Source organism: Sander vitreus, chromosome 12 (assembly GCF_031162955.1).
Source record: "Sander vitreus isolate 19-12246 chromosome 12, sanVit1, whole genome shotgun sequence".
Classification (NCBI taxonomy): Eukaryota; Metazoa; Chordata; class Actinopteri; order Perciformes; family Percidae; genus Sander; species Sander vitreus.
Genome location: NC_135866.1, coordinates 29,622,193 through 29,645,038, shown reverse-complemented (window position 1 = coordinate 29,645,038; position 22,846 = coordinate 29,622,193). Strand labels below are relative to the sequence as shown.

The following is a 22,846-nucleotide window of genomic DNA, read 5'->3' as shown; positions in this document are numbered from 1 at the left end:
CACTCAATCATCCACAGCTGCATGTTCCTGACGATGTTGTGACCTTTTGAACCACTGCACTGCCTTTTTAGTGGATCGACACAGAGTTCACAGAGCGGAGCAGGGCTCCCAGCCGAGTTTCTCAACAGAACTACTGTATATTTCTGCAGAGGAGGACACTGAGACTCTTCCAATGCCATTAATCTGTGTTACGGCTGTTACAAATGTCTCCTGTCGCACTTCATAGTCAAATCCCTCAAGACCTTGTCAACTCAGACCAGGCCCCCAGAAACTGTGCCAGGCTTTGGCCAAACGCCAATGAATACTCAGAAATGAAGTCAGAAATTTAAGTTTAACAATATCGCACTATTGTTCCTCAATATGTTGGAAGCGTAACGTGACTATGTGTTAGTCACTATGTCTGTGACCGTCACATGATGCCCTCTGGCCCAAAAAGACTTTTCCCCACAGACTTACATGGCGAAAGACATGTCTGTAAATCAGTGGGACATCTTTTTGAGTGTCACAACCTCCGCGAAACGACTTGTGTCACTATCAAAATTTTATCCATTTGGAAAGTCTAGAAGAGCCGCACAAATAAATCATTTAAATCTCCATTCAAGTTAGCGGGGCGGTAAACAGGAAGTAGCCTGCTTCACAGGCTGCACAGTGTGGAAGAAGTGGCGACCATTCGGGCGCCCGGATAGCTCAGTTGGTAGAGCAGGCGCTCATATATAGAGGTTTACTCCTCGACGCAGCAGGCCTGGGTTCACCTCTGACTTGCGGTCATTCCCCCTCTCTCTTCCGTTTTTGGCTCCATGATGGCTTCATGCACCAGTGAGCAACACTGTATCCAGTTGTTGTTATACATCCATGACTCAGACATTTGAAAGTAACTTTGAAAATGTTAAATCTTCTTTTGTCTCTTTTGCAGATCACGCTGACCACCATCGGTTACGGGGACAAAACCCCAAAGACCTGGGCTGGGAGACTGTTAGCCGGCACTTTTGCTCTGATCGGAGTGTCCTTCTTCGCTTTGCCTGCAGTGGGTACACTCTCCTGTATTGTATATATTAATTGCAGCAGCACTGAATTCTGAATACATTTAACTCACGCCGCTGATGATGGTTAACTGCAGCAATGTGTCCTCATACAACGGTTCGTATGATATCGTGTGTTATCCTATGAATGTCTAGCAACACAAGCGATCAGTGTGTCTCTTCAAGCCCCTGCAGTGGAGAACTTGTTCAGGCAACAAAACTACTTGGTTAGGTTTTGGAAAAGATCGTGGTTTGGGTTCAAATAAGTATGTTTTATTATGTAACTTATTATGTAAGTTATGTTAGGACCACTGCAGCGGGTGCAGCCCCGATCCGGGTGCCACCACAATCCAAGGAAATTTCTATGTAAGCCAACACACCTGCACCAGTTTTCTATTATTTGACTACTGCTTCTGTTTGTACAGAACCAATCCAATGTGTGCTTGGAGCATCAAATGACATCCATAAAATAAAAGCTAGTAGTGTCTTTTGCCCTTTACAGCGGAGAACTGACACCCCCTTTAGATGATTGTGTCCGCAGCATCCAAAATGTTAAGATAATATTTAAATGAACTGTGTAGGATAACCAGCTGAACTTCTTACCCCATAGGAGCCAAAACGTAACCTGAGATCCTCTGGTAGGTCACTCTTGGTCATTCCCTGGTCAAAACTGAAAACTAAAGGGGATCGGGCCTTTTCTGCTCGGACCCCCCCGTTGTGGAACGACCTACTGGAGGGGATCAGGGAAGCCAACACATTGTCTTCTTTTAAGTCTCATCTAAAAACTCACTACTTTAGACTTGCTTTTTATTGATTTTATTGTTGTTTGTTTATTATCTGTCATTTCTGTTGTATTTGTTGTTGCTTTTAACTGATCTAAAGCACTTTGTAACTTGTTGAAAAGCGCTTTTAAATAAAGGTATTATTGTTATTATTATTATCTCTCGTGATATTACATGCACAGTACACAGTCAGCTCCAAATGTGGCCGTGTTGTTGACTGTGTGTTTTGTGGCTGCAGGGGATTCTGGGCTCAGGCTTGGCTCTCAAGGTCCAGGAGCAGCACAGACAGAAGCACTTTGAGAAGCGCAGACATCCTGCCGCCGGGCTCATCCAGGTGAGACGCGACGTCATCAGCAACCTTCTCACTTCTCTCATGATCCAGGGTGCAGCTGTTTATGTAGCTCTGACTGAATCCTACAATTTAACCCCTCGGGAACGGACCGTTGTGAGAAATTGTTGCTAACATGATACTGTTTAAATCGATCTAAAATAAAAACCTTAACAGCCAGAGCGTTCATTCTTTCTGCAGCAGAAAGCTGAGGCTTATGTCTTTCGCATTGTCACGTTGGACACTCATGATGACGTCATCACGTTACAGGACCTACGGTGCAACACGGCGTGACACCATTTCTATTGCAGATGAAACTATCAAACACCTTTAAACTATATCTAAAACGTTAAGAAATATTTTGTTTATGTTTCTACATTTAGAAATCTTTTGGATCGAATATATCTCTGATGGAAACACATATCAATTTCAATACTTGTATTAATAATTACAGTTTATTGACTTAGAGAACCTTTTAGCTTAGCTTGTACTAATTTTAGGAATTAAAAGCATTTGAAGATACTCCAAGAAATGACAAACTGGCGAACCATTTCTATTGCAGAGTTCAAAGGGTAAAAAGCAAAGTGTCCATTCAACCAGGGGCGTCGGACTGGGGGGAAAAAGGGGACTGAGTACCCAGGGCCCTCATGTGAGGAGGGCCCAAAAAGATGCTAGAATGAATAGCTGTGGATGCAGGGGAGGGGCCCATAGACAGCATCCAGAATTTTGTGCTACGCCCCTGCATTCAACTGTTTTAATTGTGAGACTATTTGCTGTTTTGTCTTCTTATCTCAAGTCTGCCTGGAGATATTATTCAACCAATCCAATCAGGGAAGACCTTATAGCCACGTGGAGATTTTATGAAACTATCATCTCTCTTCCCTGTTTCAGGTAAGTAACAGCAAACAAAACATTAAATTGACATGGCATGTTCCTCTTTCATAGTCCTCCATCAGGGTTCCCACGGTCATGGAAAACCTGGAAACGTCATGGAATTTCCAAATCTAGGAAAAAACGGGGAATAGCAATCCCGCCAATCGGTCCCAAAATGTCCCAGTTAGAGAAGGGGTCAGCCCTATGTTCCCACAGCTTAATGGTCCCACAGACCTATGTTCCCACAGACCTATGTTCCCACAGCCCAATGTTCCCACAGCCCAATGTTCCCACATTTCTAAGATTCTTTTTTCTCTGAAAATTAATTAGGCCCTATTTCTAAAAATCTTAGAAATGTGGGAACATAGGCTCCCGTTAGAGAGTAAATGCCATAAACATATTCTTTGTAAATCTTTACAATCATTCCCTGAAAGAACCAAGCAGGCCTGCCTCGTTGCACCATCCAAATTTTCTTCAAAACTTGACATTTTCAGCATTTCACTTGCTCGCTCGAAGTTTGTTGTTGTTTCCCGTAGCGAAGGGAGTTTGAGAACGGCTTTATCCTGGAAATGTACTTCCGTTGATCCAGACTACAGAGAAGTGACTGACATTGATTGATTGGAAACTCTTTCATTGTCACTTTGTTCAAAGATCTTTTAAAATATTACTTAAGACCTTGCTCTACAGACCAAGGGGTTAAATTTAAAGAAATAAATATATGTAATATAAATATATTTAGACAAAAGTACTGAATGGATCATGTACCTTATTGAACCTCAAAGACATAAAAGGGCTCATTTAAAGCGTGAATGACAACTTCCTGCACATAAAGCATACGTGTCTTCTGACTTATAGAGACTGTTGAAAGATTAAGTGCTACTGTGTGTTCAGTTGATAACTTTGGCACTTTGTTTTCTCTCCATCCGTAGGAAGGAGCACTTGGAGGCCATGGCGAGGTAGGTCACTGCTGTTTGATCTCCAGCGGGGGTACTGTAAATCACACAGAGCTGCTGCCCAGAGTCTTTCTGATGGCGCTTTAATTAGCCGGGAAAGACTAATGAAGGTGTCCCCCCCCCCCACCCGTCTGCTTTCAAAATAGCCTCATATATTAATTCATAAGTCGAATAAATCTCTCCACTAATGCGGTAAATATGGGAATGGTGATATATAAAACCTCGGCTCGTGCCCGCTCTTTAATAGTGCTGCCTTCCACATCAGCTACTTTGACAACATTTAGGCGGAGAGATTTTTTTTTTTTAGAAACCTATTAGTGGGTCCATTAGTTATGTTTCAATTATGAATGACAGTTTTGATCGGGTAATTAGGGCCCCAGATGGGGTCTTTGGGTTTGATTTTCTCCATCGCGCGGAGGGATATTAACAAGTCTCTGCAGCAAAACATGTCCTGAAAAATCTCCCTCATTTGTGGAGGAAAGGTATTTTGTCTTCATTAGCTGCTGAAATGTCATAAGTGCAGCGCAGTAATCAATACACAGTTATTTCTGGTGACCACAGACATCAGTGTAACTATATACAGGGTTTCCGCGGAGTCTTAAAAAGTAAAAAAACCTCTAAAATTTCAAAAATCTAAATTTTAAGCCTTAAAAACTCTTTAATTCTTTAAATAATTTTAAACGGGTCTTACATTTTCCTACATCCATGTAACGCCTCTAATGCTCATTGAAATGTGTTTTTTTTTTTAAATCCGTGGTGTTGAAGTTCTTTCGCTCGTCCGAAATATATAATATTATAAATAATATATTCGCTGTGTATGTACAGAACAATTTTTAATCTGTCGCTTTTTTTCAATTTTAGTAATTGTATTTACTTTGCAAGTACTTTTGTGACTCTGCATTTCATACTTTTATGTTGTCATATCCAATAGGTCTTAAATTCCATTCTTAAAGGTTCTTAAAAAGTCTTAAATTTGACTTGTTGAAACCTGCAGAAACTCTGTACATAACTGTAGTGTACAGTTAAAGGCCTCATGAAATGGACGTTGGAGCGCCTTTAGCGCCTGTGACATATTTCCCAACGTGATATCATGATTTCACAACATACACACCACATTATCTGTACGCATTTTGAGCTATCCGCGTGTATGTTTACGCCAAAGAACGGGACGTTGCATTCGGAGCTATCCGCGTGTACAGGACGGGTTAGGTTTAGGAAAACAACAACGGGACGCGGGACAACAACGGCACGCTGGGTTTAGTAAAAGAAGAACGGGACAGTTGGGTTTAGGAAACGTGACACGCGGGACATGTTCCCGTTCTCCTGGGTTAAAGTCCTGTGTTGTTTGACCCATCCACCCCCCCAACCAACCTCCCTACGCAGATTTACGGCCTTCCATACTACTCGCTACGGCGTAAATTGACACGCAAGGTAATGTAATGTAAGTCAATGGAGGCCAAACGGCGTTGATAAACACGCTACAAAGCGATTATGCGTCTTGATAACACGCCAGAATGGCATACGGATTGGCGTGTCATACATACGCCACTTCATGAGATCAGTCTGTATTTCCTAGTGAAACGGACGTTTTGAGCGATACATCAAACACGTCGCATTTGATTGGACTGCTAAAAAGTGGGCAGGGTTTTAGTTCAGTACTGAGGACCTTCCTCTATCTTCTATCATCCCTTACAGGCTGAATTTCTGATGCTGCCATCTGGATCACACTTTAAACTCCCAAAACTCAGAACCAACAGAACACTCATTTGTTCCTGCAGCCGTTCTACTTCTTAATTCTATTAAGAACCATAGATAACTTATTGACTTACTATTTATTGATAGTTTACTGTTTTGTATTGTTTTTGTATTGTGTGTGATTTGTACCATACTATCTGCTGCACAACAAATTGCCCCATTGGGGGACAATAAAGTAACTTGAACTTGAACTTTGTGTTTTAAACTTCGGTCGATTTATGAGGACTATGGTTAACTGCTCCTCAATTAAAATCCTCCTCCTGAACAATCTGTCCCCCTCACTTCAGAAATTATGGCTACACCCCGGACTCCACATATTTCACACAGTAAGCAATTCAATCAGGAGAGACGTCATTGCAGCTATGCAAAGATTTATTGTACATAAGCATAATATAAAATGTACAGAGTCTTTGGGGATTAGACTACATCATTAAAAATATTTAAAGGGGTATAGAAGCAAGACATATTCCCCCCCGATGGAGCCTAGACACTGGTGATGGTGGAGAGGGAACCCGGAGACCGAACGAAGGACCTGTCTGCCGGAAAGGGACTCAGGTTGCAGTGGTTGACGACGCCCGGAGGTGGAAGGGGAGGAGGAGGGTTGCACGCTTGCCTGAAAAGACAGCTGATAGCAAGGAGAGAAGACATTTAAAGCAGGATGTCATGCTGTGATTGGATCATGAATTTCGTGGCCAATTCTGGTTGGTTTACTGAAGAGTGAACGCCTCTTAACAGCTGAAAGTTTAGGGAGAGATAGTGGTGGTTGAAGTAATTTAGAAGTCTTCCTGAAAGAATTTGCGCTGAGCTTCATTTGTTTTTTTTCTCCAGAGGAACTTTAAACCCAGCCTCTCTCTGCCTCCCCCCTCCGTGTCGGGCTGTTGGACTCTCCCAGTCCTAACGTAGGCTCATTACATCGGAGTGTTCTGCACCGACGCCTCTTGGCCTCCGCTGAGCCGCCATGTTTAACAAGCTGGATTAAGTTACGGCTGCTAAAAGCTACAGATCAGCAACAACAGGAGCCCTGATACACCGGCTGATAGAGAAGGGGGAGGGGGGGGTTCAGTTCACTCAAACACTTAGGTAATAGTGTTTGTTTTGTAGGAGAAATTAAAGGGGTAGTTCACCCAAATGACCTAAAAAAGTGATCTTAATCAGGGCCTGAAGTTAACCTTTTTGGCCACCAGCCACTGTGGCTCTTTCAAAGGCTTTTTATTAGCCAACTTTTGATGATTTGTGGTGCTTAGTTTCTTCTAATTTTACGTTTTTAGTCCTGATTACAAAAGGATTCAACTTCTCGTTCTCTGACCCAAACACACAACAGCAGTACTTTTTTTCGTACTGTGAATCAGCTACTCAGAAACTTTGCCTTTGTCCCTAACTGTCCACTTGGTATTAAAACATCTTCTTTTACTTTTCTTTGACTCATTCTCATCTTGTTGTTGGTCGCTTGTTTCAGCCAGCCTCTTTACACATTTTTTTTAAACTCAAATCCAAGTGAAATGGCAGACTGGGTTGAAATGTAAAAGAGCAACAATGGAAAAACAACTAATGAATCACTTAATTATCATTTAAGCCAACATGGCAGGTTGATTTCACCCACCAATGGCAAAATTCACCCGCATTAAGGCGCTGACACACCAACCTGATAATCGGCCGTCTGACAGTCTGGCGAGGTCGGTGACTCAAGTCTGTTCGGTGTGTTCCGTGCCGTCGTCCATCGGAGGAGCCGTCAGCCTTCATTTTGGCCGACCTGACCTGCTGGGTCGGAGGGCGGGCAGTCAGACTCGATGACCAATCTGATTGGTGGAGCGCTAACCTGGAAATGGCAAGCGGGATGAGTGACGGACAGACTCTCAAAATCTGACGAAAATCTTTTAAACTGACCTTTGTCGATCTGAAATGAAGACAGATTCAGCAACTGCACGACCTATTTCTCGCTTAAAATGTTTTCAGAAACACGTTTCAGTGAACTATTTACGCCAGAGATTAGTTAATACGCCATTACTATCGGCTGATGAAGCCAGACCCACGTGACTCATTCGTCATTTCCGGTTTTGGGCGACAATACAGATTAGCACCGTCTGCTGTTATGGAGACGTATTGCGTCCCGCGCACGTGCAGAACGTACGCTCAAGTCAGCGTCGCTTCGGTGTGTTCCGAGGAACTTTTTGTACCTCGGGGAGCGACTGATCAGTCCGACTGACTTTTCTGCCATCAGGTTGGTGTGTCAGGGCTTTTAGGCGCATGGTCGGCTGTTAATTTCAGGCCCTGAAATCAATCGTCACACATAGTTTTGGGCAAAAAAAGTGCCAGCCCTTTGAAACCAATAAAGGTTCTCAAGACATTGCAGAGGGTCTTGGTCCACAATGTCAAAGGTCTCACTTAAATCTAATAACAGATGAAAGATCAGAATCCATTACAGTTAATAGGTTGTTAATTACCATTACCTTTAGTTAGTGCCGTTTTGGATGAGTGTTTGGGTCTGAAACCAGAGTGAAACTCATCAAGAAGGTCATAACTGCTGGCTGGACAGCATCTTGTTCAACAGTTTGGACAGGTCATGAAGGGTGAGATTTGAGATGAAGCATAGAGAGAATGGGAGAAGGAAAGAAAAAAGGCAGATAGATGAAGACATATAGAGGTGGGGAAAGAACAAAGGAAAGGACAAATATGTAGAGACACTGAAGGATGTAGAGAGGGTGAAACAGAACATGACGACAGAGAGAGGTAGAGAGAGTTTTAACCGGCTTGTAGGATCAGCGGCTGGGAAATTAGCAGTCTGACATTATCTTGTTGCTCTGAGCGAAGAGGTGGCTGACAGCCAGAAACTACAGCAGAGCTGCCAGGTGCAACGAGCGGGCGATAAGCCAATTATTCTGTGTGTGTGTCTGTGTGTGTGTGTGTCTGTGTGTGTGTGTGTGTGTGTGTGTGCGTACACTGAGCGATATTAGACCTTTTATCTGTGGTATTGTGTAGTCTATTCAACACAGCACTGAGAAAAAACTAACCCATCGGAGAGTCATTTTTTTGTGTGTGTGCAATGAGCGATATTAGACCTTTTATCTGTGGTATTGTGTAGTCTATTCAACACAGCAATGAGAGCAAACTATAACCCATCTGAGAGTCAATTTTTTGTGTGTGTCTTAAGCGAGGACAATGTTTTGCAAGAATAGGTCAGTTAAGTCGGCCCGATCTTCCTCCACGAGGTAGTTTAGAATCTTTTTTTGCAGAACACACCAGAAAAATAGGAACACAAATGATCTACTGTAATGCAACCCATGATAATCTGTATTAAGATCACAATGTCTAGTTTTTGTTGATATATATACGTAATGCTGTTGGTTCGAGACTGTGGTCATTTTAGAGTTTTTACTTAGTGAGAAGCTGAAAACTGCTTTACGATTCTCTTTTTGTTGACAAATCTCATTAAAGATAAAATATAAAAATCATTTTATAGCATTTGAAAAAAGCTTAAAAAACGTGGGAAAAAAACCCCATCAAAAACATCAAAAGCGCAGAAATAAATCGACAAAAAAATTGGAAAAAGTGACAAAAACGTCAGAAAAAGTGTTGGAAAAAGAAGACCTAAACATTGACATTTTTTATTTTATTTAAAATTTTGACCCAGAAAAACTAAAAGTTGCAGGTTGACAGGAAGACAACACAAGGTTAAGACTTCGGCCTTATTTTTGTAGTTGTCTAATCTCTATCAATAATAATAATAACATTGTACTTTACTTACCAAATTAAAATCTGAACTACAAACACGATGACTAAACAGTGATCTGACGAGTCAGGAAACAGGAGCAGTCAGACGATCCCTTAGACAAACTCTTTTTGGAAGTCAAAACAAAAGTGAACAAGTCAAATTATGACCCAAGCTGTCCGTTGTAAACATCCATCACAGTTTGACAGACCACCTTTCTACTTTGACCTATTGTACTTAACCGTAGTTGTGTGCTCATAGTTTCCCAGAGCAATGAGGGTTTGTCACCAACATTTCAGGAGAACTCACTTTTTTATCATTTTTTATCATAACAGCTTAAAACGATCATGAACTACTATGAACAGTTCTAATAAAATGGATTAACCCTTTAATATTGCCGCTACAGGTCTGTGCGGGTGTAGTAAACCAATATGTGTCTTGGGACGGCAGAGCTGTGGGAGATAATGAGCATTACTTTTTTCCCCTGTTGTGTTTCCTCATTTACAGAGAGCCACGGGATAATCACGTGCAATTTTCTGCTCTTTATCCGTTCAAGAATCCGTTAGAAAGAGATTCTCTCTTCCTTTAAAGCTTGCTATTCTGCAGCCTCTCAGCGCCATAATCTGCGGTCCCTATTCTGCATCGAGGCCACATAGAGGCTCATATTGTGTGTCTGCTGTGGGAGCAAAGTCGCTGAGAGCGCTCCACGTTTCAGAGGCCCTGCTCGGGCTGGCAGCGGCTCCGGTTACCCACGCCTCCCTACCTCTTCCAAGTCACACAGGAGTCTTATTTTACCCAGGGAGCTCTTGTCTTTGTGCTGCCAAATATTGTCAGCCGTTGGACAATGAAGGAGACCGATTCTCTGGCAGCTCTTTGAGGCTTCCTTCTGCCAGGAGAGCAGCATTGTTACAGCGAGGCAGCAGACCGTAAACACTTTAACTCCTCTCTGAGAGGAAAGTCAGGTCCAGGGAAAGTTGTTGCTGGTACTAGAACAGCATGTCCTTTAGAAGATGCTGGTGTTGTTTGGTTTGTCCCCAGAATACTCCGAGAAATTGCAGGACGACGCACAACCCCTGGTGCGAACTAGCAGGTCAAAGGGCTTAGTTGGGTAGAAGTTTTGGGGATGTCTAGGTGGTTTCAGCGGGATTGTGTACAGACAGTTTATTAAAAAGATAGATTATAAGGACTGTACCACGTATACAGGCAGGCGCCATCTTGGGAAAACAGTCATGACCAGTCGAATGCCGTGCAACCAGTAACCAGTAACATAGCTCAAGCACGGCATTGATGACGCCGTGCTTGAGCTTCAAGCTTTGAGATCCAGCGAGCGCTGGACGGGAAATTGACAACTGAGTCAGTCCTAAACTAGCAAAGACACTTGCGTCGGGCTTTGCGCTGTGCCGGGTGCAAGATAGGGCCCTTTATATCTACATAATAAAACAATTATTCTCAACAATGCCAACAGGACACAAGGGTACATGGAGTGTCATTAAGTATTAGGGCCAAAAAAGTTAATAATTTTTTTTATTTTAATAGAGTTGGTCATTAGAAGAACTGTGTCATAAGACTTTGATCAGTACTCCCTCATCCTCCATACTGTATCTCCTTTCTCTTTTTTTTTTATCTTTCATTCTAGCCAAAAACTGAGTTTACTCGAGCGTGTCCGCCTTCAGAATCCACGGCCGTCGGTTGGGACGGGCAGGAGGCTCACAGGTCACGCCGACTCCATCGAGGAAAGTCCCTCCAAGGAGCCCAAACCTGCCGGCTTCAGTAACCGGGAACGCTTCCGCACTGCCTTCCGCATGAAGGCCTACACGCTCCGCCAGAGCTCTGAAGGTATGAAAATAAAGTTTCCAAGTAGAGCCCGACCGATATATGGCCAGGCCGATATTAGGCATTTTCCAAACTATCGGTATCGGCATTTATAATGGCCGATAAATGAATATTTAAAAAATGTAATAAAAACAGACGAAACCCCCTTCAACCATGTTCTGAGTGTTGGCGTTGCATAGTTTGTCCCCCAGAGGGAGCTCTACAACGCCGCTGTTGGCAACACTCTTTGATTTTTGTTGTTATTATTGTCTTTTTGTTCAAAGGACTTTAAGTTTCATATCTTCAGTTTGTATTTTTATACATTTTATTTATCAGAACTTTAATATATTTTGATGTTCCTCTCTTCTGTTGTGACAATAAATCAAACAAGTTTATTTTTAAACTGCATTATCATATTATTTTAGTGAGGACTCATAAATAACTACAAATAACTAATGTTAATCTGTTTATGTTTCTTTACGCGTTTCTGGATTTAAAAAAATATATATCGGCCGATATATCGGAATATCAGATTTTTAAATCACCAAATATTGGTATCAATATCGGCCTTAAAAATCCTTTATCGGTTGGGCTCTATTTCCAAGTGTGGGCACTGGGCACGGACCACACGGTCGTCATCATATTACCTGCGTAGGCTTTGCTAATTGTTATTAGGGGTGTCCCTAGCTTGCCTATCGTCAACTGATTGTCGAATCATGTGGGTGGGGGTGGGAGTGGAGGTGGGGGTGGGAGTGGAGGTGGGGGCGACCATCGGTCACGGATCATGGAAAGTGAAACTTAAATCTGTCATGTGGCGGTTGGATTTATTTACCCACTTAAAAAAGATGTATTAAAAGCTCCAAAGATTGGCGACGAGACAAAACCGATTGATAACGTTGCAGAGAAAAGTTGCAGCGGTCTGAACCGGATAGCGCGGTACATGGTGGAGCACCTAGAGAGTGACTGAAGAGAGCAAGCTTCATTAAAAGACAGCTGTGAATCAGAGAAATTACTAGAAATGCAGCCGTAGCAAGCATCTCACTATCACTAACGTTATCCACATTCATATTCAGATGCTACAAATGACATCCAGCTATAAAAAACTGAAAGTCAGAAGTTAGGATGGAAGTTCAAAGAGTAGCTGTGCTATGAAGATGATACACCGTCTCGTCGCATTGCGAGTAGCTGCAAGTTTACACTCGTCTCGTGCAGAATCTTTGGTCTGGACTGGGCTTAAAGGCGCTGCAAAGATTCTGAGAGACTGGCAGTCGAATCAGGCTCTTTCCATCGAAGCATAGAATATTCGACTATTCAGGGTCCCTCCTCATTCTTGTAAATTAGGGCTGGGCAATATATCGATATTATATCGATATATGAGGCTAGATATCGTCTTAAATTTTGGATATCGTAATATCCTGATATGACACAACTGTTGTCTTTTCTTGGTTTGAAAGGCTGCATTACAATAGAGTGATGTAATTTTTTGAACACACTAGACTGTTCTAGCTGTTCCATTATTTGCCTTTACCCACGTAGTTATTATATCAACATAACTGATGATTATTTATCAAAAATCTCATTGTGTGCATATTTTGTGAAAGTACCACTTGTCAACCCTACAATATCGCTACAATATCGATATTGAGGTATTTGGTCAAAAATATGGGGATATTTCGTGGCCGGGTTGGCTCAGTGGGTAGAGCAGGCACACATATATTTAGAGGTTTATGCCTCGACGCAGAGGTCCAGGGTTTGACTCTGACCTGTGACGATTTCCTGCATGTCTTCCCCCTCTCTCTCCCCTTTCTCACCTGTCCTGTCCATTAAAGGCGGAAAAGCCCAAAAAAGAAAAAATATGGGGATATTTGATTTTCTCCATATCGCCCATCTCTATTGTAAATAATTATTTTATTTTGCCAGATTCTGGAGCCCTGGCAGAACCAGCCTTAGAGGACCGGGGCTTCCCTGCAGACATCCTCCTGGAGGAGATGATCCCCACACTGAAACTGGTCATCAGGGCTGTCAGGTCAGGAACTTTAAATCTGTCATGTGACTTTCCCAATTTACACTTATCATGCGACTACCTACTTTTTCATGTTGATCATGTGTAGGGTTGGGTATTGCACGGACGAATTGCCTCCTTAGTATCGAAAAAAGCCTCGTCATTCAATACCAAATTTCAATATCTAAGGAGGAGTAAATATCATCAGCATCTGTGAGCCAATAAGCATGCAGTATGCTTCTAGCAAGATCTAATAATGCTGCTGATTGGTGGGTGTGTCAGAGGTGATACCCAAACGAGAGAAAACATATCTCGAAGGCTGTTGCACTTCGTTTCACACTGATCCGGGGAAAGGTGTCGTTCAACCGGGAAACTGCAGCAAAACAGTGCACACTGTTTTGGGATTGAATGTCCCCCGTTTACATTAATCATGTGACTTCTTACCCATGCTTATTGACCATGGCTACTTCAACTTCAACTTTTTCCGTATCCGGTTGGCAAAACTCCGAACACATCTTCCTTGTTTAAGAATGACTTCAGTGCCGTTCTTTGTTCTTTTCTCAGAGAAAAGCTGAACTCCAAGTCTTCCAGAGTCGCGGCCAAAGCCGATTCCAAAGACCGCTGTTCTCCAGCAGCAGCCATCTTCTTTGTTTTCAAGTAGCAGGGAATTCACGCGGAATCGTCGCAACTCTGCCGTCATAATGTTAAGCCCCGCCCACCGACTCTATACACAATGTGATTGGCCTGACTAGAGTTTGGGTTTTCCAGCTCACAAGCCAACGGAGAGTTGCTAGACTGACCCTGGCTGTAAATTATATTTGCTGCCACTAGGGTGGTCTAGATTTCTAGGCTAGCCCCTATCATCACTTGCCAATAAGTTATAAGAGGCAGCCCAAAAGTGACCATTTTGCCCTGATAAAGGCCTTAATGGCTTAAAGTTAGGCATATTTTAATGACTTTATAGCCAAGAAGATAGTAAAGGCTTTTTGAACTTTACCCTCTCGAGTGCCTAAGTTTCTAAACTTTGTTTTACATTTAATGATGGTGTGTGCTCCTGCAAAGTCGCAATGATACAGCGTTTAGAGCTTTTTTCGTCCATGAACCTTGAGCGTTTGAAAATGTAATGTGGTCTTGTTTTAAAGGAGAGAAAGATATGTTTAGGTGATGGGATAAGATGATGGGTATAGTGCTTATATGAACTGGTGTTCTTTTATTGTAAATACTTCTTGTAAAATGTAGTAAAAAACTAGAAAGCACTCAGAAACCTCTTAACAGCAGCTGGAAATCTTGTTTTTGCTATCCTTGGGTTCCTTTTTCTTGCTGCAGTGATGTACTATTAACAGTTTAAAATGCTACAGACAAAGTAAGATTGGTGCTCAATAAGTCTGGATGTTGGATGCAGCCTGAGGGGTGAGAGAGTGTTTAGGCAGGAGAAAATCTATGGGCCACACAGCTGACATAATGCAGGAACTCAATCTGTGGGCCTGTGAGATGAGTGATTAACCCTGTGAAAGTGCTGCATCCTTCCACACCATTATTTTGGATTTGAATGGGTCTGAATTGGATGCTCAGACCTGTCGGGTTTCAGTTTCAGGGCCCAAGACTTTTCTGTCAAGCTCGTGCAGCAGCCGCTGACTCTGGGAAGAGTTGGGTTCAAGTCAGCTCAAAGTGGGAGTTCTGTGGGACATTGAATCGCTGTGTGTACTTTAGGGCTGTGTATTGGCAAGAATCTGGTGATAGGTATCACGATACATGGGTCACGATTCAATATATTGCAATATATTTCGATACTGTGCGTAAGGCGATGTATTGGGATTTTTTAAAGTATAATTTTAGAAAAACTAATATTTAAAAAAAGACATGATGTTCATAAAAGTCAAAGAAGTTTACTTTAGGTAAACAATTCAGTACACAGAAAATCAAACTGCCAGTTTGGGATTGTGGTTCCCAGGTTCTTAGTGAGCTAATGTTTATATGCTGAAGTAGGCCAAAGTTCAGCCATAGCTACGTTGTTAGCTTCTAGCAAAAAGTCAGGCCTGCTAGGCACTGTTAGGCACTGTTAGGAACTGTTAGGCAAGGACACTAGTGGTGTGTCTCAGCATAGCCATCTAGCGGTAGGGGGATTAAACACAATATAAACGTGAGCACTGTCTTACATGAATATTTTTGCACGTAAATAAAAAATAAAAAATCAATAAGTGTATCGATGTTTTTCTGACACCCCTAGTGTACTTCGTCCACAGCAATCGGTCCCAAAACGTCCCAGTAAAGACAGTAAATGTTGTGGACATATTCTTTGTAGATCTTTACAATCATTCGCCGAAAAAAAACAAGCAGGCCTGCCTTGTTGCACGATCCAAATTTTCTCCAAAACATTTTCAGCGTGTAGCTCGCTAGCTCGAAGGTTGTTGTTGTTTCCGATATTGAAGGGATTTTGAGAACGACAACACACAGAGAGCAGAAGGTGAGGGGCAAAGCCTGACAAGGGATGTCAGGCTTTGGAAATGTACTTCCATTGATCCAGACTATTCGTGGAGTGGTTGGCCTCACCCATATAGTCGTGGTGGGAAGCTAGATATCCAGTAGTACCTTGGAGTGTCAAAATCAAAGAATTTACCGTATGAGCAGATCAAAGCTAGCCTGGCTCCGCCCTCCTACGTACTTCCGCTCAATTTTCATTTTTCTTCAGTACACCGTTTGCGGTACATTTGTGGGTCTTCTCCGGCCAATCTTTAATTGTCCAATCAGCGAACAGAGGGAGTGGCTGAGAACGATGACGTTGAGGTCGTGCGCTAGTTTGAGTTGTAGTTCTGTAATGGCGGCGGAGAAAGATGCGAGCGAAGCCATTCGGTCCGTTGTGGCAACGCTGACGAATATCCAGAAGTTAAAGCCCGAGCAAGAACAATCTTTGCTGAGTTTTGTTGGTGGCCATGATGTTGTGGCCCTCCTCCCCACGGGGTTCGGAAACAGTTTGTTTTTCCAGCTCGCTCCGTTAGTGGTGAAGGAGTTGGCTAAGGCGAACGCTAGCGATGCTAAGCCGACGTCACTACAAAACGTTAGCGATTGGTTATGGCAGATCCAGAGTGGCTCTGGGCAGATCCAATAGTTTTAAACTTCAACAGAGTACCCGCCTTCAAGGAAGTTAACACTTGTCAATAGAGAGAGGCCAGACTCTCTGGACCAATGAAATGTACCAGAGTCTGGTAGGACCAGGCTAATGTACCAGAGTCTGGTAGGACCAGGCTAGTGTACCAGAGTCTGGTAGGACCAGGCTAGTGTACCAGAGTCTGGTAGGACCAGGCTAGTGTACCAGAGTCTGGTAGTACCAGGCTAATGTACCAGAGTCTGGTAGGACCAGGCTAGTGTACCAGAGTCTGGCAGAACCAGGCTAATGGACCAGAGTCTGGTAGGACCAGGCTAGAGTACCAGAATCTGGTAGGACCAGGCTACGCTCACAGCTGCTCCTTCAGGTCAAATGGAACCAGTGGAGGGGGTTTTGCCCCGTGATTCTGATGCCTCTTGGTTACCTTTTTAGAGGTTTTCTAAGCATGTCCAACTAGTTGACGTTTCATTTCCGGGATTGTTCAGGTGACGCTGGAAATTTCGCCATTTCGCATGTTCCTCTTTTCGGCCGGATGGCCATCTCCTTCCTCTGTCTTTGTGTTGGCGTTCTAACCTCCGGTGGATTTCTGAGGACTATGGTTAACTGCTCCTCAGATCTCTGCAGGGTGAATCCAGACAGCTAGCTAGACTATCTGTCCAACATCTTTTGAATGTACTATTTTGCAGAGGCACCGTGGCTCCGTCCGGTGCTTAGCAACGCCCAAGACGATTGCGATTGGTTTAAAGAAATGCCAATAAACCAGAACATGTTTTTCTCCTTTCCCGGAAAGTTGCGTGGACTATAGCCAGACCTTCCTCAGCAGCGCTCCCTTCCAAGCCTCCCGCACTCCATGCCCCACGCCCTGTCATGACGGGACACCTGCCGCAGTTGGGTGTCCTCGACCTCCGGTGCAGTGCAGCCGTTGTGGCCGGTTAATACGTCCGCCTCCCTGTTGACTGTTTGATTCTTCTTCTGATGTGGTGAATTCTGGGGGGACGTGTGTAGTGAATGTGACATACATAATATACCTTTGTTGTTAAATGTAATATTTTATACATGTAATTAACTGTCCTTAGTCACTTCATGTAAATACGTTTGTTCAAGGATTGCAGCCCCTTTAAATGTGTGATGACGTGGGACCCATGGGGGTTGGGTTGCTGGGCAGCACCATTTTCTGAATGAATTGTTTTTCCTATATAAATAAACGACACACTCATTCGTGGGGTCAATGTGAGAAGTTGTCTCTTGCAATTTACTGCAATTTCCACAAGATAATAATAAGATCTCAGCAAGTTAATGCTCAGATCTTCAGACATGCCAACATAATTCTAACAGTCCAACAGGACAGGAACAAGAGACCGGTTGGAAACAATGGATTCTGTCAATTTAAAGGTCCGAAACTGTTGAACTGAAACTCTTTCTTTGTCTCACAGGATCATGCAATTCCTCTTGAACAAGAAGCGGTTTAAGGAAACTCTGAGGCCTTACGATGTCAAAGACGTGATCGAGCAGTATTCTGCTGGACACCTGGATATGCTCTGTAGAATTAAATACCTCCAGACAAGGTCAGAAACTACACTACAGATGTCTGTAGTCTGTTGGAGTGAAACAAATACCTTCTTCGTTCTGAGCTCATCCTGTTTCTCTTCCTTTAAGGATCGACATGATTCTTGCCCCTGGACCCCCCCTCACCCCCAAACAAAAGAAAACTCAGAAAACGCCTTTTACCTACCCGCCCAGTCAGTCACCCAGGTACAGCTACTCTGTTCATAGAGAAAACATAATGAATAGACAATGTTCTAAGATTATATTGCAATATGAGCCTGAAAAAGAAAGATGTTAACAAGTAATATCGGTATTTTTCCACCTGGACTTTATTGTCCCATTTCTGGTGTCTAAGTGACTAATGTATACAAAAATTATTGAAATTGGTCCAGTATTGAGAGGGGGAGAGAGAGGGGGAATGACATGGAGCAAAGGGCCGCAGATGGGAATCGAACCGGGCCCGCTGCAACGAGGAGTAAACCTCTATATATGGGTGCCCACTCTACCAACTGAGCTATCCGGGCACCCCAGACTCAGATTATTATTGTAAGTGTCTGACCACCTTATGGAAAGGATCCCTACAGAGATAGACCTTTTTGTTAAAGAGTAAGATCCTTTTAGTTTAACATGAAACAGCCCCGAAATCGCTTTTGCAAAAAGTACTGATTATTATGTAAATAATCAGTACTTTTAGCGTGTATAGAGCCAGCATATCTCCACATGTAAATGGGTGAATTTAGGGTTTATTTCAACCAAACCAGAGTGGTGATTGTTGGAAAGATGGACGAAGACGGCTTTTGATAGTTTTATTTAGTTTCTGTCCACTTTGAATGAAGTGTGTTTTACAATGATAAAATTACTGATTATTTACATGGAGTTTGGTGAAGAAGATTTTCGAGGCTGTTTCATGTTAAACTAAAAGGATCTTACTCTTTAACAGAAAGGTCAATCTCTGTAGGGATCCTTTCATAATGTTGTCAGACACTTAGAATAATAATCTGAGTCTGTCAAAACAGACTTTTAGTGGATGGAAATTGAAGATGTGCAATTGTTTGTTTCGGCTCATTCTTCATACTGGCCCAATTTCAAAAGACTGTTGTTCCCATCAGTTACTTAGACACAAAAACATGGAGAAATAGGGTCCAGGTTAAAAAAAAGGTAAACTCTTTATTTCTAAAGCTCTGCACAGGTGAAGCTGTTGTTTATTTCCCCTGATAAAAAATGTCTGTGCAGTCCACGTCCACTCAGTGTCCCTGTGTTCCAGGCATGAGACCTACCTAGCGAAAGCTGCCTCCATGCCAGACGCCGAAGACCAAAGCATGATGGGTAGATTTGTCCGGGTGGAGAGACAGGTGAGGATCAGAACTTTGAGAACAGCTTGAGAAATCAATAATCGTTATTTCCAACATTTCAGGTGAAATATTTGTATCTGAACCAAAAGAGACATGTAGGCATATTCGTCACAACTTCGTCAAATGCGGATACAAATCTGAAAAGATTGGGTACCACATGTTGCTGCTTCAAATCCTATTTGAAAGCCAAATACTGGCCGTAGAACTTGGTCACACCAGCATTTATTTTAGCAACATTTTATACAATAAAGTCCTCTGCAAGGCTATTTCGTGTATTTTGTGTTGTTTTATTTATTAGGGCCCGAGCGCCGACAGCGGTGAAGGCCCTATTGAAACTGAAGGAATTCTTCCTTTCCTCTTTCTTACGGCAAATGAAGAGCCTTTTTGTGGCGCTTAACATACTCAAAAACACTTTTTTTCGCCAATTTCTCAAAATTGGCGGTCACAGCCTGGTGAAAATGTACGTATTTTAAGGGTTTCGGAATAGGCGCAAAAAAATGGCTCGCTAGCGCCCCCTACAAAGTTAATAAAATTGAGCCCCTGCAGTATGTTTAACGTAGACTAACGAAACGTGGTAAACATATGTAGCCCCCTTTCATAACTTGTGAACCGTTACAGGTAGTCTTGTGTGAGGTGTCATTGAACTCAGCAAAGAGTTCCTTTTTAATTGGTGACCGTTTTCTCCGCCTTATATGCTTAAGCCACGCCCCCTTTAATAACTTATTACCCGTTTGATGTAGACTATTGTGTGAGGTATCATTGAACTCAGCAGAGACTTCCTTTTTCATTGGTCATGGTTTGGCCCATCCCCTTTGGTCTAGCCACGCCCCCTTTCACAGCTAATGAACTGTACGGCGTAGACCCTTGTGTGAGATATCAACGAACTCAGCAGAGAGTTCTCTTTTCATTAGTGACGATTTGCAGCGTCCGAGTGCCCTGCAAATGCACGGCCGCAAGGAGCGGCGTCCTCTAGTAACCCCGGTGCGCAAGGAGGTGCGAGGTCCCGTCCAATGCTGCTTGCAGCTTTAATATGTGTTTTGTGTCCAAAAATTTTAATTTGTAAAGTAATATAAGTAAAAGGTAGCATGAAAAGAAAACACTCAAGTAAAGTAAAAGTACCTCAACATTTGGACTTAAAGCAACACCAAAGATTCTTTTGCACCTAAAAATGTTTCCAAAATCGTTTCAGTGGTTCATCAACTCATAACAGGGTGAACGGTAGCCCGGTTGACACCAGACCCTTCTCAGTTGTAAGTGAGAGTGGGTCTGGGGAAGGTTCATTCACAGCCCATTTCCAAAGGGGCGTCACCAACGGACGCTGCTCAAATGCCTCTGGGCACAATTGGATAGACCTAAAACCAATCAGAGCTACCGTCATCGTCTAAAGCCCGCCTCAACGGTTGTGATTGGTGCCTCGATTTGGAAAAATTGGAAAAGGGCTTGAATGGGCTCTTGGCCAGACTGACTTGCAGAGCAAATCTCAAATTTGCCGGAAATTCTTCAGGGTTTTCCCAGGCTAGGTGAACGGCACTTTTGCATTCACTTTGCGGCCCTCTATCAGCTATAACCGCACTATGCAAGTTTGCCAGATCGGGTAGTGGATCTGTAGTTCGAATGAGACATAATGGACACAATTCCGCTTCCAACCTGTAGGGGGACCGAAGAGGAAAAGTGCTTTGGTGTTGCTTTAAGTACAGTACTGAAGTAAATGTACTTAGTTACATTCCACCGCTGACTGTGTCTCTGTCTCAGGTGGAGGATATGGAGAAGAAATTGGACTTCCTGGTGGACATGCACATTCAGCACACGGAGCACCTGCAGGTGGACTCTGCCGGCGCCGCCCGCATGACCCTGGAGGCCTGCGACGCAACGGCCAACGGCGAGGTCCGCCGGGTTTTCTTCAACTACGCCGAGGCGTTCCCACACATGGCGTACCAGATGCCTGTCAGCGGGGGGCGAGGAGCGAGCGCAGAGGGCGCCCGGTTGGCTGGTGGCCGCATACTTTCAGACCATCAACCCCCGCCGACGTCACAACTCTACCAACGCCGCCCGACGGCCGCCGTCCCCACGTACACCGAGCGTCCCACGGTGTTGCCCATCAGCTCGCTGCAGGACTTGTCAGTGGGGCTGGGCAGGACCACAGGGGGTCGGGGGGGCGACTCGCCGCTCTCCCTGCTGTCGGTGAACCACGAGGAGCTGGAGCGCTCGCTGAGCGGGTTCAGCATCTCCGTGGAGCGGGAGGAGGGAGGGGACTTTTCCATTGGTGGGGCCGGGGTGGCGGCTGGGGACGCCAGCTCCTCGAGACCCAGACCGAGCTACCTGGCGGAGGAGGAGACGGACACGGATACGGACCCGTTTACACCCAGCGGCGGGCCCCTGCCGCTCTCCTCCACGGGGGAGGGCTTTGGGGACGCCGTGTGGAACATGCCGCCCTGAGAGGTGTTTGCGCGTTGCCGCGCGGAAAATCCACAACTCCCGAGTTAAGAACCTTGAATCCAACCCATGCCTCTAAACCCAAATCAGTTTGGGAAACGGTGGGTATAATCCGCCTTTATGCTGTGAGTTCATGAGCAGCGACATCAGTGACGTTCAGAGGGCCAACGCCGATGTCATCCACCGACCGCCGCCCAGACAGACAGCCATGGCATCGATACCGGCCCCGGGAAAAAGTAAACGAAAAAAAAGGGAAAACGGATAGTTTGTAAAGTGAAACTCTGTACAGCGCACTCTTCGCAAAAATTTAGCTACAAAAAAAAGAAGAAAAAAACAGAACATTAATACACATACTATATACACCCAAAAGCTTTATTGCTGCAAAGCCAACCGCACTGCATGTGACGCATGCGATTTCTAGTGTAGACACTGCAAAGTTCAGGATATCAGGAAACGGAAAAAGCGATTGAATGGATATATATATATATATATATATATATATATATATATATATATAAATATATATACTTGCTATGCCATTTTGTAACACTTATTTTTTATATGAATACATTTTCTCATTTTTTTTTGCATGGTTTGCATGATAATGCACCATCCGAGGGGCGAGGGTTAGAGGGCGATAACAGAACCAAACGTCTCCCATCTCTGTTTCGTGTGTGTGTGTGTGTGTGTGTGTGTGTGTGTGTGTGTGTGTGTGTGCGTGCGCGCGCGCGCGCGCGTGTGTGAGAGAGAGAGAGAGAGAAAGAGGGACTTGGGTAACAAAACATTGGTTAGTTGCTGACAGTCGGGTTTCACCAATTTTTGTTGTTGTTCACTTCTGTCCAGAAAAGCAGAATGTCTGATCCCCATTAACTTTGTTTTCACACCACTGTGCTCTTGAGTTGTCTGTCACCACTTTATGCATAGAAACTTTTACAGTTTAAAAAAAATGACGTTTTTAAAAGAATTCGAAAGAATTTGAAACACTAAATCTCTGCTGCTTTGTTGGCACATGAATTCAGGGATATAGACCGTCTGCACATCTTTGATTTACAAAGGTTTCCAAACATCTGCTGAGTTCAGTTCATCACGGCTTGAAAAGGATGAATCGATTAGTTGTCAACTATTAAATTAATCGCCAACTACTTTCATAATCGGTTTGAGTCATTGTTTTGTGGACAAACGT

At 43.6% G+C, this 22,846-nt stretch overlaps 1 protein-coding gene across 1 annotated transcript in view; it reads left to right on the top strand.

The window, feature by feature from the left end:
* The window catches only part of kcnq3 (potassium voltage-gated channel, KQT-like subfamily, member 3), a 138,982-nt gene extending 116,971 nt beyond the window's left edge, over positions 1–22,011 (top strand). Inside the window, exons 6-15 of the mRNA XM_078263769.1 lie at positions 914–1,024; positions 2,040–2,135; positions 2,926–3,020; positions 3,932–3,958; positions 11,053–11,252; positions 13,149–13,254; positions 17,767–17,898; positions 17,990–18,085; positions 19,143–19,230; positions 20,983–22,011. Of these exons, the coding sequence (XP_078119895.1) occupies positions 914–1,024; positions 2,040–2,135; positions 2,926–3,020; positions 3,932–3,958; positions 11,053–11,252; positions 13,149–13,254; positions 17,767–17,898; positions 17,990–18,085; positions 19,143–19,230; positions 20,983–21,666 (1,635 nt within the window). The 3' untranslated portion in view covers positions 21,667–22,011. The remainder of the gene's footprint in view (positions 1–913; positions 1,025–2,039; positions 2,136–2,925; positions 3,021–3,931; positions 3,959–11,052; positions 11,253–13,148; positions 13,255–17,766; positions 17,899–17,989; positions 18,086–19,142; positions 19,231–20,982) is intronic.
* The last annotated feature ends 835 nt before the right edge of the window (positions 22,012–22,846 follow it).